The sequence below is a fragment of the Mustela erminea genome, chromosome 1 (assembly GCF_009829155.1).
Source record: "Mustela erminea isolate mMusErm1 chromosome 1, mMusErm1.Pri, whole genome shotgun sequence".
In the NCBI taxonomy this organism is placed as follows: domain Eukaryota; kingdom Metazoa; phylum Chordata; class Mammalia; order Carnivora; family Mustelidae; genus Mustela; species Mustela erminea.
Genome location: NC_045614.1, coordinates 98,736,139 through 98,751,770, shown reverse-complemented (window position 1 = coordinate 98,751,770; position 15,632 = coordinate 98,736,139). Strand labels below are relative to the sequence as shown.

At 37.0% G+C, this 15,632-nt stretch overlaps 1 protein-coding gene across 6 annotated transcripts in view; it reads right to left on the bottom strand.

Moving 5' to 3' along the window:
- CASR (calcium sensing receptor) overlaps nt 1–15,632 on the bottom strand; it is a 75,215-nt gene that overhangs the window by 9,563 nt on the left and 50,020 nt on the right. For all 6 annotated transcript variants that reach the window (XM_032334936.1, XM_032334935.1, XM_032334946.1 and 3 more), the window contains 2 exons: nt 15,146–15,452; nt 11,033–11,917 (listed from right to left, as the gene is read on the bottom strand). In XM_032334936.1, the coding sequence (XP_032190827.1) occupies nt 11,033–11,917; nt 15,146–15,452 (1,192 nt within the window). The remainder of the gene's footprint in view (nt 1–11,032; nt 11,918–15,145; nt 15,453–15,632) is intronic.

Below are 15,632 nucleotides of genomic sequence, written 5' to 3'. Positions count from 1 at the left end.
ATTTCATAATAAAAGGCATAGGACTAGATAATAATGGGTTGATGAGAATGTAGAGAAATCAGAATCCTCCATACACTGCTGGTGGGGATGTAATATGGTGCAGACACTTTAGAAAACATTCTGACACTTCTTCAAAAAGTTAAAAATAAAGTTACCACTCAACCCAGAAATTCTACTCTTATGTGCCATCCCAAGAAAAATGAAAACCTATATCCACACAAAAACTTGAACTCAGCTGCAGGAACTTCTTGGAAGACACATTTCTAAAGACAAGGGGAACAAAAGCAAAAATGAACTATTGGGTTCATTGATGAACATTATCAAGATAAAAACTTCTGCACAGTAAAGGAAGCAATCAACAAAACTAAAAGGCAACCTATGGAATGAGAGAAGATATTTGCAAATGACATATCAGATAAAGGGCTGGTACCCAAGATCTATAAAGAACTTATCAAACTCAATACCCAGAAAAACCCAAATAACCCAATCAAGAAATGAGCAGAAGACACGAACAGACATTCTTCCAAAGAAGACATACAAATTGCCAATAGACACATGAAAAAATGCTCCACATCTCTTGTCATCAGAAATACAAATTAAAACCACAATGAGATACCACCTTAAACCAGTTAGAATGGCTAACTAGTGTTAGTCATTAAGTTAGAATGAACAAGACAGGAAACAACAAATGTTGGTGAGGTTGTGGAGAAAGGGGAACCCCCTTACACTGTTGGTGGGAGTAAAAGCTAATATAGCCACTCTGGCAAACAGTATGGAGGTTCCTTAAGAAGTTAAAAATAGAACTAGCTTATAACCCAGCAGTTGAATTACTTAGTACTTACCCCAAAGATACAGATGTAGTGTTCTGAAGGGTACCTGTACCCCAATGTTCATAGTAGCAATGTCCACAATAGTCAAACTGCAGAAGGAGCCAAGATGTTCTTCAACAGATGAACAGATGTAGTTTATATATACAATGGAATATTACTCAGCCATCAGAAAGGATGAATACCTACCATTTACACTGATGTGGATGGAACTGCTGGGTATTAAATGCTAAGTGAAATAAGTCAAAGGATGACAATATTCATATGGTTTCACTCATATGCAGAATATAAGAAATCATGCAGAGGATCAGAGGGGAAGGGAGGGAAAATTGAATGAGAAGAAACCAGAGAGAGAGAGAGAAACTATGAGAGACTCTTGACCCTGAGAAACTAGCTAAGGGTTGTGGTAGGAGAATAGGGTGGTGGGCATTAAGAAGGGCATGGAATGTGATGAGCACTAGGTGTTATATGCAAGTGATGAATCATTGAACACTACATCTGAAAATGATGATGTGCTATATGTTGGATAATTGAATTAAAAAAAAACTTTAACACAATTGTTTATAGTAGCACTATTCATAATAATCAAAAAGTGGAAACAAGCTAAATGTCCTTCATTTGGATTAATGGATGAATTATTATATCCATATAATGCTATACTATTCAGCCATAAAAAGGAATGAAGTACTAATATATGCTACAACATGGATGAACCTTGAAAACATGCTAAGTGGAAGAAGTCAGTCACACAGACCACATATTTTATGATTCCATTTATATGAAGTGTCCAGAAATATCCAAATATATAGAGACAGAAAGTAGATTTGTTGTTATTTACTAATGGGGGAGTGAAGGGGGTGGAGTGATAGCTAAAGATATGAAGTTTTTTTTTTAATGTGGTGAAAATGTTCTAAATTGATTATGGTTATGGTTGTACAACTCTGCAGATATATTAAAAACCACTTTAGTAGGTGAACTGTATGGTATGTGAATTATATCTTTAAAAAGCTGTTTAAAAGAGGAGGTATCAAAAGGGATTTCACATATCCAAATATGACTTTCCCAGTGAAGCTGGTATCTAGCAGCAGGTATCTTGACAACAAGGTAACCTTGAGCATACTTGATGTTGAGAATTTACTAATGAGACATAGCAATTCTAACCTCAAATGGGACAGGGAAAAAAGGGTGGGCAGAAGGTAAGAGCAGTACAAATATCTTATCCAGAAAAGGAAGCACCCAGAATTTTTGTGGCTAGAAATTTTATACCTAAGATTAGACACATTTCCTCTAAAGAAGATTTATTCCTTTCTCTATCCCCAGTGTTTTGTAGAGGGCCTGAATTTTTTTTAAATTAAATTGATTTATTTATTTTTAGAAAAACAGTATTCATTATTTTTTCACCACACCCAGTGCTCCATGCAACCCGTGCCCTCTATAATACCCACCACCTGGTACCCCCAACCTCCCACTCACCCGCCAATTCAGATCCCTCAGATTGTTTTTTAGAGTGCATAGTCTCTCATGATTCACCTCCCCTTCCAATTTACCCCAACTCCCTAAATTTTAATGGATATTCAAACTATGTCTTTTGAATGTTTGGTTAGTAGTATGGGCATTAAACTAATACTGTTGCATTTGTTAGGTAATGTCAAACCATAATGAGGTTTTCACTAGTCTGAGGATAAATTAGAAAAGGTCAACATAGTTTCTGTATTAGTTAAAAGAGCAAGTAGGTAGAAAATCAATAAGGATATAAAAGACTTGAATAATACTTGATCAACAGACTTGATCTAATTGAGATTTATAGAACACTGAAGCCAATAGCAGTAGAATACACATTCTTTTTAAGGGCACATAGAGTATTTACTAATATAAACCATATTCTGGATCATAAAACAAGTTTCCACAAATTTAAAAATATTCAAACCAAGTATATATTTTTTGACTCCAGAGGATTTAAATTAGAAATGATCAACAGAAAGATATTTGGAAAATCTAGGTACTCAGATACTAGTAACACTCTTCTAAATAACCTATGCATTTCAGAAGGAATGAAAGGAAAGTTAGAATATATTTTTGAATTAAATGAAAATGAAAACATAGCATATAAAAATTGGGGGGGCTACAGCTAATGCAACATTTAGAGGGAAATTTGTAACACTAAAATTACTATATTAGAAGAGAAGAAGGGTCTCAAAACAGTTACCCCACTTTCCAAGTTAAGAAACTAGAAAAAGAAAAGCAAGGTAAATTCAAATAAAGCAGGAGAAAGGAAATGATAAAGATCAGAGCAAAAATCAGTGAAACAGAAAACAGGAAAATAGAGAGAAAGTCACTAAAACATAAACTGGTTCTTTGGAATATCTGTAAAATCAGTTGATCTCTACCCAGATAGACAGAAAAAAAGGAAGAAGATGTATAATTCCAAAAATAATGAGAGGAGTGAAATCACTAAACATCTTGCAGATAGTCTGAGAATATTAATAACAATTTAATCAATAATAATCTAAATAAATTTATGTCAGTATATTTAACAATTGAGATACAGTCTTTGGAAGACACAAACTATCAAAGCTGTCTTCAGAGGTAACCAGAATAGCCCTATAAGTGTTGTTTTTTTTAGGAGAGAGAGCGAGTATGCATGTGTACATGGAGAGCTGTGGGGGAGGGACAGAGAGAGAGGGAGAGAGAGAGAATTTAAGCAGGATCCGCACCTAATGAGATCCTAAAACAGGGCTATCTCATGATCCCGAGATCATGACCTGAGACAAAATCAAGAGTCAGATGCTTAACTGACTGAGCCAGCCAAGTGCCCCAGCATTATAAGTTTTAAAGAAATTGAATTTACAGTTCAGAATTTTTTCCACAAAGAAAACTGGCCCAAGCTGTCTTCACTGATGAATTTTGCCGCATATTTCAGGAAGAAGTAATACTAATTCCATAGAAACTCTTTCAGAACATTGAAAAGGAGGCAGTACTTGCTAACTCATTCTTTGAAGCCAGTATTACTCAGATACCAAAACCAGATAAAGATAGTACTCAAAAATAAAACTATTGACCAATATCTCTCATGAATGTAGAAGCAAAATTTCTTAACCAAATGTTAACTATCTGCAAAAAGGAAAATACACTGTGACCAAGTAGAGTTTATCATAGGAATGCAAGCTTGGTTTAACATTTGACTACATGAACATACTACAAAAGGGAAACCATCTGATCATCTCAGTAAATATAGAAAAAGAAGTTGATAACATCCAATCTCTATTCCTGATAAACACTCTCCATAATCTAGGAGTAAAAAGGAGCTTTTTGAATCCTATAAAGGACATCTATGAAAAACCTGTAGTTAACATTATGCTTAGTGGTGAGAGAATGAATGTTTTTCCTCTAAGATCAGGATCAAAACAAGAATGTGCATTCTCACTGTGGCTATACACTGTAGCTATAGAATGGAGGTTCTAGCCATTACAGTTGGCTGAATTCTGCTGATTCAGACTGAAAAGATAAAGTTCTAAGTTCTATATACAAACAAAAACAAATAAGCAAACAAAAGAACTTTCAAATAAGGTGAAAAGACTTAGGATTCACTTTTTGAAAAACTTTGATTGAAGACCATAAAAACTAAGGCTTTTATATAAACAGTTGTAACTTAAACCTGTTTAAAAGCAAAATACTTAAAATTATACTATAGGATTAAAAGCCAACACAATTTTCCCTTTGAGATATAACTGTAACTTAAGTTCATACATTCTGAATTACAAAGAAAAACATCCTGGATTTAATAAAAGGTAAGTCCCCCAAACAACTGTTCCATGTAAGATTGATGACAGAGTACGCCAGAAGGTGAAGGGAGCGGCCAACACCTAAAATGTAGGACTGGCAGTCCCTTAATAGAGAGAGAACCAGAATTATTCAACTAGCTGTGGTAAATTAATTCAAACTAATTGCAGGAAGGACAACCCCCCATTTAAAAATTTTTAAAAAATGCAAAAATGGATTTTTTTAAAAAAGTGTCTTTTCTCCTTTTAAGGAGATTCATTGGTACAAATCATGCTAAAAAATTGTTCCTGATTCTTAGGACGCCTGTGTCAATTAAAAATAAGAATAAAATTTAATTGTTTCTGTATCTTCATGTATCAATAATCCTGTTTGTATTCTTTTTTTATACTCTTAAAATCCTTACTGAAGTGGTATTTTCCCCGTCATTTATCTCATTGATAATGAAGAGGTAAATTTCAGCACAAATTTATGAAGTCCGAGTTATTGTGGGGTTTTTTGCATGAGCATTTTCTGCTAACTTCTTTCAGACCACTCACTTTCTTTTTTCTGTGCCTATGTCTCTATACTGTTTTGTAGTTATTCACTTAACCACTGTCTTCTCTCAGTGTTTACCATTGTCCCATTCTCTTTCTTTCCTTATTTGTTCATTCAACAAGTATTTATTAAGCACCTAATATGGACCAAACAGGGACTTTTTTAGTGATAAAAGATACAGTTATATTCAAGATGGACAAAGGGATGTTTGGTATTCTCTAATTTGGTCCGTTGTGTCCACTCTTACTTATTTGAACACTGTACTTTGTCTTTGTGTCTCTATATGAATCAGTTTCAGGATGGTGATCTGCTGATCATCCAGGTTTAAGGTATAGACCACTGTCTTCATTGCGAAGCCATTGGCTGACCCAGCAGTCACTTAGGAGCTAGAAAGCCTGTGCCTAGAGGGGCAGTTGGGTACATAGTTCTCTTAACAGGGGTGATCTTGGTGTTATTAGGGGAACAGATTGCCTAGGGCAGATGTGGGCTTTCTTATTGGCTAGACATATGACTTTGGGCAAATCATTTTGGTTTCTTTGGATCTTACTTTCCAAAAGAATAATACTCAAGACTAATATTTAATACTAACATGAACACTTATGGATAGGTAGTATCCTAAGCACTTATTACATATTAAGTAGTGTCATCCTTATAATGAACTTATACATTTCATTATCTCCATTTTTCAGGAAGGAAGATGAGACACAGGCACATTAAGTGACTGCCCAAGGTCATAAAACTGTTAAGTGGCAATTGGGATTTAGATCTAGTTAGTTTGGCTCTAGTGTCCAAACTGTCAACTAGATACTCAATCTATTACATTGTCTATTGCTAGTTACAACAGGTTAACTAGTATAAAATTTAAGTTGAGAAGATGGGTTTATTTTTAAAATGGGATCATGGAGACAGGTATAATGCTTGTGGCAACATAAAAGGCCTTAATCGGAAAAGGGATCTATACCAAATAACATCTGTCTCCAATCATGGCATGAACCTGCCCAACTCCAGGTACTTTTCATTGTTTTATATTTTTAATGAACTATATTGAAGTATAGTTTACATAGGATAAAATATGCCTATTTTAAAAGTAGAGTTCTGGGTTTTGGTAAATATGCCAGTATAACCACCACTGCTATCATCCCAAAAGTTTTCCGGATGTCACTTCCGAGTTAGTCCCCACCCCCACTTGGAGCCCTAGGCCACTGTGGATCTGTTTTCTTTCTATCATTAGAGAAAGTGGTTCTTGTTTTCTATTGTTAGAGAAAAGATATGATATAAGTATAGTAATAAAATAGTATGACTCCTTTTTAAGTCTGGATTTTTTCGCTCAACATGATGTTTTGGGGATTTACCTATGTGGTTTTACATTTGCCTTTGAATGACATTTTCTCCAAGGAATAGACCCTTTCCAAAAATCCAGTTCATCCTTCAAGGCCTATCTCAGATGATATCTTTTGTTTTTGTCCTTATTTCAAATCCTAACCAGCATGGTATTGTAGTTTCATCCTCATAGGTGGTGTATAAATAAAATCAAGAGTATTGAATTTTTCTAGTCAAAATTGGTACCTTGTCCATTAAGAGTCAATTATTTGTTTTCTAAGTCATCTTTTTAGACATCTTTAATGTTTCTTTTAACTGTTGACTTTTAAGTTTTTCCTTTGAACACCTAATTTTCTACATTAATACCTTGCATAATAGGGAAGATTGAGATGGAAACTGTTTCACCCTTAAAAGCAATATAAAGGATCTTTAAAGTGTTATTCATCGACCCACAAAAGAGAATATACATTACAAAATAATTTAGGTATTTTCCTCAGAGCACTCTTCTTCTGGAATTTTAAAAGAAAGGACTAATAATTCCATTAAAAAAGAAAATAAAAAATTTTAATTGAGATTATAATCGAGTATAATATGCTTCTAAATCATTTTACTTGGGGAGAAATATGAGGAAAATAAGAATAAATGTAGGGGAAGAGAAAGGAAAATAGCTAGTGAGAAGACTTAAACATAGAAGGTAATATTCAGACGAAATTGATGGGCTCATAAAACTAACACTGCGAAAAGGACAAAGTACAACATGTAAACACTGAGATGGTCATATACTGTCTTTTATGTGGTACTATTTCCATCTTGTGGCCTTTTAGGGTATTTCCTCTCAAGGATTTTAAAGTCAAACTTGCTCATTATAAGCATAAATGGGAACCACCTCTTGGCACATTCTCTAATGTTTAATTGAACTAAACCAAAGACTAGAGACTAGAAAGCCCCCACTGTCATCTAGGATTTCCAGCTCTTACACTTGGCATCATAGCACAGAGGGAAAATGGGTACAAAGCACCCCATCCACACAGGGGTGAATGGGGGATGGTTTACACAGATAAAGAGACTATTGTTGCCCACTCCCTGTACTAAGAGAGTTGGGAAGATCCAGGACCAGTTCCCTTCTCTACTCTCAACCATATTTCCCTATATACCCCCATCTTTTCTGGTTAAAATTCACCCCCCTCTCCAAATCCCAATTGTACTAGCAATTCCTGGAATGATCAATTCCATTTGACTTCTGTTATCACTGTGGTTCTGTCATTATGCATACCTATTTTTTGACTAGTGAGTGGTTGGTTTAAGGTGGGGGAAGAGTATGCCTTATGTACAATCATCCTGAGAGAAAGAAGAAGGTGGTTCCATATTTCCTTACATAATGTTCCATACAAATTTGATTGTTGGGCATTGTGACACAGGCTTATCCAATCAGTCTAGAGTACTTGAACTAGAGTGATTGATTCAAGGATGGGTTGTTGGATTGAACAGTTTTCTGCAAGGCCAAATTAACTAGATTTCTAGTCTTTCTTTCATTTATTCTACACATACTCAGGTGTCAGGTGTTCTGGCTATAGTTTTGAGCAGTACATTAGAGGAGTCAGAGTGAAGACAGAGAGGAGCAGTGGAGGAGGACATGGCATCTCCAAGGAGGTCAGGAGGGAATTGTATATTTTATGTTCATAAATTATCTGTTAGTGATACTTTAAGGCATATGAATTGACTGACAAATTTTAGGAGAAGCAAAGATCAAAAAAAGAAAAAACTTGTGATTGATCCAATTTAATGAGAAATTTAATTAATAAGAATTTATTTCAGTCAACTGAAGAGTTATAGAAACTTAAGTTGAGTATATAAATGGCAAAAATGAGGAAGAAGGAGTGGCCATAAAGAGTGTGTGTGGGAGTATGACTTGCAAAGACTTCTAGGAGAAAGTTTTGAAAAAGGGTTAAAAGTTTGTGGTAGACAGAGGATAAAGGAAATGAAAATTGATGGCCCTTCAGGTGTGGGATATGATCTAAGTAAAAATGCTATGACAGAACCTCATAGATGGCTTTGTGGGGATGTGTCAGGCTGGTTGGCTTATAAGAGAATTGAGAGAGATGGAGGTGGAATCTCAGGCTGAGATCTTTGGATGAGATTATGTATACTGATCAGGTGATAGGTTTTCATGTAGGTCTTCATAATGAGAGTGAATAATTGTGAGTCCATCTCTTGATAGATACAGACATGACCAATATCTTAAATTCCAGAATGCCCACCAACTGCGTGGGTTCCCGAGGCTTAAAGGAGACTTAAAGCAAGTACATGGACGTTTTGGCTAATGATCACGTTATTCCTTCCTAGAGCTGTGCCCCTATTTTCCTATCTGTCTTCTCTGCTGGATGAATTGTGCCAGGCTGTGTGTGAGCCAGGAGTGCACATCTTAACCTGTACTTAACCTGTTGGCCAAGGTGTCTGTGTGATGGCTCTTTATTTTGCCTACTTTGCCTCTCTTTTTTCCTTCATTTTGGTAACAGCATCCTGATTTCCCTTTGGGGATCCACTCTCCCTCTTACTCTGTTTATATAATTTGAAAGGATTCCACTCCTAGCTTTAGGGATGGATGTGTGATCCTGGACTGTTCAATCAACGTGGCTTCTGGGAATTTTACAAGAGATCCTGGGAAGTAAGAGCCTAACAGTAAAGACTTGATGAGCCTGAAGCTACTGTAGAGACTGAAAACTGCTAACCATGGGGAATAAGGAACATAGATAGAGATGAAAACATCTACTTGTATCTGGAATACTTCTCCAGTTTTCAGTATTATGAGCCTCTAATAATATGAGTTTCTTCTGATTAAGCCAATTTGGTTTGGGTTTTCTGCTGTATGGAACTAAAACTCTTGACTGTAGCCTCCTTCTTACAGTTTTTTTTTTTCCACCTATGCCTAAGCTTTGATTTTAACCATCTGGATCTTACTTCCTTGTTTGGAGAGGAGCCACTGAAGAACAGAACTGTCAAATTACTTACTGGAAGCCTCTTCCCCCTTCAACCTCACCTTTGTCCTATAGGCTTTTCAAGGACTGGAGTCTTCCTTTCAGGGGACATGGAAGGGAAGGGAGGAAAGACAACAGTATTTAGTAAAATATTGTCCCTTTATTCCTCCTTTTTAAAAAACTCCACTCCTTATCATTATGGCTCCTCAAGTTTTTTTTGTTTTTGACTGTCATTAGAATTCCTCCTGGCTTTTTTTTTTTTTTTTTTTTTTTTTTTTTGGCCAGAGTAGAGGAAGAGGGTGGTGCAGTGTAAGGAAAGAAACTTTTAAGTACCTCATAAAGATGACAAAGTTTAGCCAACAATGACATCTGAGTGAGATTTTCTCTATATAAGAAGGACTAAGAAGTACTTGCAGTCCTGGCTCATTCTGTCACCCTAGAGAGTCACTCCTGATCCCATGAGAGCGCTAAAATGACTGACATAGGTTATACATTCTTTGTTTCTTGGTATCTTTTTCCAAGGGTCTGTGGTAGTTGGTAGTTGGTTTCTACATACACAGTTGTTTTAGTTACCATTTAACCTAACTGATAGCTTAATTAGAGGCATACTACTACTATAATAATCTGACTTAAAGCATGGCTTGCTAGGGATGATACAGCTAGTAGATTAGGGAGCTGGAGCTGAAGCTGGAGGCTGGGTGATTCAACTCATGTTCAGGAATGTCCCCTTCCCTTCCCCTTAATGATCATGCATTCTCTGATAGGTCAGTCTGGAACTGAGGAAAATACAAAAAGAGTGTAAAATGAGGTTTGGTTGAAAAATCAAGGTATGCAAGACATAACAGCTATGTAGGATTTAAGTCAGTCAAACTTTTATCTTCAGAATTTCTATGAAATGAAAAAGATTATGATGTCTCTTTATGTGCAATTCAAATACAAAATACAAAACAAGACTAAACCATAAAATAAGTATAGAAGTTCCACCTTCATCTAATCATTTTCTATGATAACTACTTCAGTGTTTCTTTTTGAAATATCCAATATGAAATCTTTTTAAGAAGAGGTTTTTTTTTTTTTTTTTTCCTATGCCCTTGATTTGCTAGCGTCCTAAACTTTGTTGGCTTACTGAGTGTTCCAGCACATTATATTGTGAATAATATTATGGTAAAAATGGTGGCTAAACACAGTAACTCTAGTTTTATGTCCCTTAATACATGGAATATAATAGGTACTCAATAAATACTTGCTAAAAGGGAACAATATTTGTAATTTAAGCATTAAAAAAAATACTTGATACAGTATTAAATCTGTTCCAGGATATTTAAAAACTTTTAGAGGCCATATTCTAGGTATTCTGAACTGCTGGACTAAAGAACAGTTGAGTCAAGTCTTTAAACAGATAGTCAAATTAAATGACTATTAATTTTGTGGAAGTCAGTTGCTCAGATGTTTGAAAAGGCAATTTGAATCCAAAGCTATGTATAGCAATGTCATTTAAATACTGCCTTTCTGAGGTAACCACTTTATCTGTCTTGCCTGGATCCACCCAACTCTGCCTTAATACACAGTGAACTGCTATCTGAGTGAAGGATGTACCTGCCAAGCCTCAACCTTCTTGATATCGGCACAGGAACCGTTGGTGAAGAGCCCTCTTCCAGGTAAGCATGTGTATATATCTTGTAGGGCATGAGCAATGGAATAGACAGCTAAGTAGACATTGTAGGATATCCGTAAGTGTGTGTAATCCATGTAAGGGGTCTCCACACTGCTGATGTTCTCATCCCCTGTGCAAAGAGGTCGGAAGGCAGTGGAACTGTTACTTATCCTGCCACCACCTTCTTCATGACCTCTCATAAAAGTGTCCATGGACAAAGTCCCTTTGGCACCTTCCTGGAGGTGGCAGTTAAATGTTTCTTCCCAAAACTCCTTGGCAAAACCATTGTGGACAGACTTTCTGGGATGGACTTTCTGCAGGAATTCCCGGAAACCTGGGATCTTCCCAGCCTTCAGAGCGAATCCAATGGTGCCTCCAACCACATGGAAGTACTCAGGCATGGCTATCAAGGAAGAGCTGGCCCAGGCCTCACTGGCCAGCCAGATCCTCCCTGTGATATTACGCCGTACAATCTCCTTGATGAGGGGTTCAAGGTCTGGGCCACTGGAGAAAACAACAATGACTTTGGCTGTGGAATTCTGGATCACCTCTACCACTTGCTGGATCTCTTCCTCATCAGAATACTGGGAGATGAGTTCACTGAAGTCGATGCAGATGTCCCTCTCCTCCGCTTCCTCTCGAAACTTCTCAATCCCTGGCCGGCCATAGTCATCATCAGCTGCAATTGTGCCCACCCAGTTCCAGCGGAAATACTCAATAATGTCTGCCATGGCGGTGGCCTGGTGTTCATCATTGGGGATGGTACGGAGGAAGGACTTGAACTGATTCTTGTTGCTGAGGAGTCTGCTGGAGGAGGCATAGCTGACCTGGAGAGAACATATAAGTGAGTGAGGTACCAGTGAATGAGGCTCTGCAGAGGTGGTTTTTTGAACATTTATTAATTTAATTTATCAAACATGCTGTTCATGGTAGACAGGATGAAAGGGTGAAGACAGCCAATATCTGTTCCTCTCCAGTGCAAGCCCTCAAACATTTGTCTTTCAGGGAGCATTCTAAGTCCCAGTGGGTGATTCTTTAAAACTACCTTGAGAAATGGGTCTGACCATAAAGTCAACACAGCAGTAGTGGGATCTACTTATCCTATCAAGGAACATCTTCTATACACTGTTTTGTAGTTGCTCCTAACTTCCTCTGTGCTGCCTCATTGGTTATGATATACCCATGTTCTGATCGAAACGTTTTAACTTCCCCTTCACTATGACGAACACTTTGTCCATGACTCACTTCTGGAAGGAATGAGGTTCCCTGTGGGTTATAAACCCACAGCTCTTCAGAGGAGCTCCAAGGAAGCTCCTCTTTCCTATTCTGCCTAGTTTCTCTCTCCCTCCATATGTTCTCTTTTGGTAATGAAAGAGTGTTTAATATCTCTTGTTCTCTAGTTTTCTGGAGAGGTTTTAAGGGAAGCCAAGTTGAAAAAATTGGGGAGAATGTCCTTTTAATAATTCTCACCAGTTGAAACAACTAGTTTTCCATGTTCAATGTTTTAAAATGAATTTTCCTTTTTTAGATATTTTTTAAAAATTTAAATTTAATTAGCCAACATCTAGTACACCATTAATTTTTGATGTAGTGTTCAGTGATTTATTAGTTGCATATAACATCCAGTGCTTATCACATCATGTGCCCTCCTTGAATTTCCCAATATATACCTTCTTGTCAATGAATAGTTTCTACATCAAAAACATGAAAGACATTGGTGTATGAAAGATCAGAGCCAGGGCACCTGGGTGGCTCAGTCAGTTGAGCGTCCCACTAGATTTCTGCTAAAGTCACAATCACAGGGTGGTGAGATTGAGTCCTGTGTCAGGCTCTGTGCTGGACATGGCAACTGCTTAAGATTCTTACTCACCCTCTCCCTCTGCCCAGACCAGGGCAGGTCCATCTTTATTTACTAAGGGGGCATGATTTTTCTGATAAGAGCTTTGATTATGGAAGTTATAATAGGAAATCGACATTTTTTCCTTTTATCGGAATAAGTTCCTTCTGGCTGTTCCGAGAGTTCATGACGTATGGGTAGTTAGGTTGAGTAATTTGTTGAGATGTTACTGTTTTTACAGAGCTCTACTTGCAGACATAAACAGCAAGCTTCTGAATCAGATATTTGCAGATGAAAAACCTACTCAGGCATTTTGTAAATTCATCCATTATTGTTTACTTCTTCTTTTGAAAAGTGGATTGATAAGCACTTTACAAGGATTAAAATTACAAACAAATATATCTACTATATGTTTCTCTTAAAATGAAGATTTATAATATTTGTCCAGTTTTTCAAAAAGAACCAGAAAAGTGGGCAAAAATACTAGTTCATTATTTGTTCTCCCTACCAAAATACAAAACAAAACAGAACAGAACAAAAAACCCTTAAAAACACACAAAACTTTTTTTTTATTGTATGAGGGGAGAAGTTCATGAATGATTCAGAAAACTTCTAACCACAACTTTTCCAGCTGGTCTGCCTATTGCATCCACTTGGTGGCATGAGTGGCCTAAGAAATACCCCTGGGCCTCTGCCCCCACCCTGCAGAGAAACTGTTCCCAACTCTGCTGCAGAGAAGGATTACCTTGGGAGCTTTCAAAATTCCTGCCGCCCAGGCTGCTTCTCCTGTCACCTAAACCTGGACCTCGGGGGTGTGAGACCCAAGCATCAGCATTTTTAAAGCTTCCCGTGTGATTCTAACATGCAGTCACAGCAGAGAACCACTGCTGTAGATACACTTAACATTGTTTTGACTGGGAATTATTATAGTTTTCACTTTAATAATTCCAATTTAGCTTAAAATCATCTTTCATCCAAACCACAAAGAGTTTAAACCTTTACTTTGGGTTCTTTATTTATTCGGTGGTGATTATATCTTATGCCTTGTTGGCTACAAGAACTCATTTTGTGTATTTTAAAAAAATTCTGTACAATATGCCAAAATTATAAGATGCATATTTGCATGTTGCCCAGCACATTTACTGATAAGGGCATTGTTAGATCATTTTGCGCGAAAGTTATAGTCAGGGCTTCCCCATGGGAAGCACCTTTAATTCCCTGAAGTAAGGATTTGGGAAATGATGACAAGACTTTTTGAGTTGCCACATGTATATAAAAGGATAATGTCTATCACCAAAGAAATGGAGACTCCCAACATATAAATGTGAATTTATGAAAGGTACTCTTACAAATTTTATATATTAGACATTGAAAATGATAAATTCAATTATCATTTATAATTTGATTTAAAAATTGTTATAAAGGATGTTACATTTGAGTTGATTCTCCCATCCATGGACATTTAGGTTGTTTCCAATTTTTCACTCTTACAAAATCATGTCATAGATCTGTGAATATTAACATGCAAAAAGGTGTACTTCACATGGGAAAAATATGCAACTTTGAATAAATGTTTATGATAGCACTTGTTTCAGTGAACTGTTTACTAGTATTTCAAAATACAGACATCTCCCCACCTAGGCTGAGTTCCTGCAGGGTGGATACTATTTATTAATATATGTTCTATAAATATTTGTTGAATGAAATAGAATATTTTCCATTTCTAGAATGTGCAAGGTAGTGAGTAAGTTCCTGTTCTGTGAGGAAGTATACTCTTCTTCCCCCTGAGCTAAACCCTCAACCAGAAGATAGAGAGGTAGACTTTTAAGGGAATAGGATTAGGGACAGATATTTTGAGTTTGAAAGGTGGGATTTACATCACATGGTCTCATTCCTTTTAGTAAAATCAGAAGAGTGGGCATTCACTGAAGGAAGGGAGTGAAAAGTAAATAACTGAACACTCATTAAAAAAAGACAAAGTTTTATACATGGTATTTTAAAAAGAATTTTGGAAGAGTTGTGAAGGTATAGTTGACATGATGAAGTTGGGGTCTCAGAAATCCCAAATGGTCATGGTACAGTGCCCTGACTAAAAGGCCTTCTGTGCTAATGTAAACCAGAGGTAGGAAAATAGCAAGCTGTATGGACAGTGGGCATGGCAGCTCTTTGAGTCCACACACAGCTTACCCTGCTGCCCCACCTGAGAAGGCACATGTACCTGGGGGATGTAGAAGAGGCCCAGCAGGTTTGCCACTGCCGTGGAGATGCCCGAGCCAGTTGCTCCCACTACAGCAATAGTAGAGGGGATATGCTCTGAGCAGTTGCAGAACTCGTCAAGGTTCAGAGAATCAATTTTATTCTGTGCCACAAAACTCAGGGTAGCCTCCAAGGCTTTAGAAACGGTGTTGCAGGTGTCAAATATTCTATATCCCAGTGTCATGTTGGGAAGAAGGGCTGGGCTGCTGTTGATTTCCTCAATGGCAAATATCATTGCTTGTAACCAACGAAACCCGCGGAAATTGTACCTGGAAGAAAGAAGAAATGGAAGAAAATGGAGGTTTTCTGGTCAATCCCTTGAGAGTAGGGACTGGGCAAAGCTGTGCTTGAATCATGCATGGCTCTGTTACCTTTTTGTTTCATGATATGTTCTTTGAGACTCAGAGACCTCTCTGTAAAATGGGGACATTGCCTACCTTTTATATGGT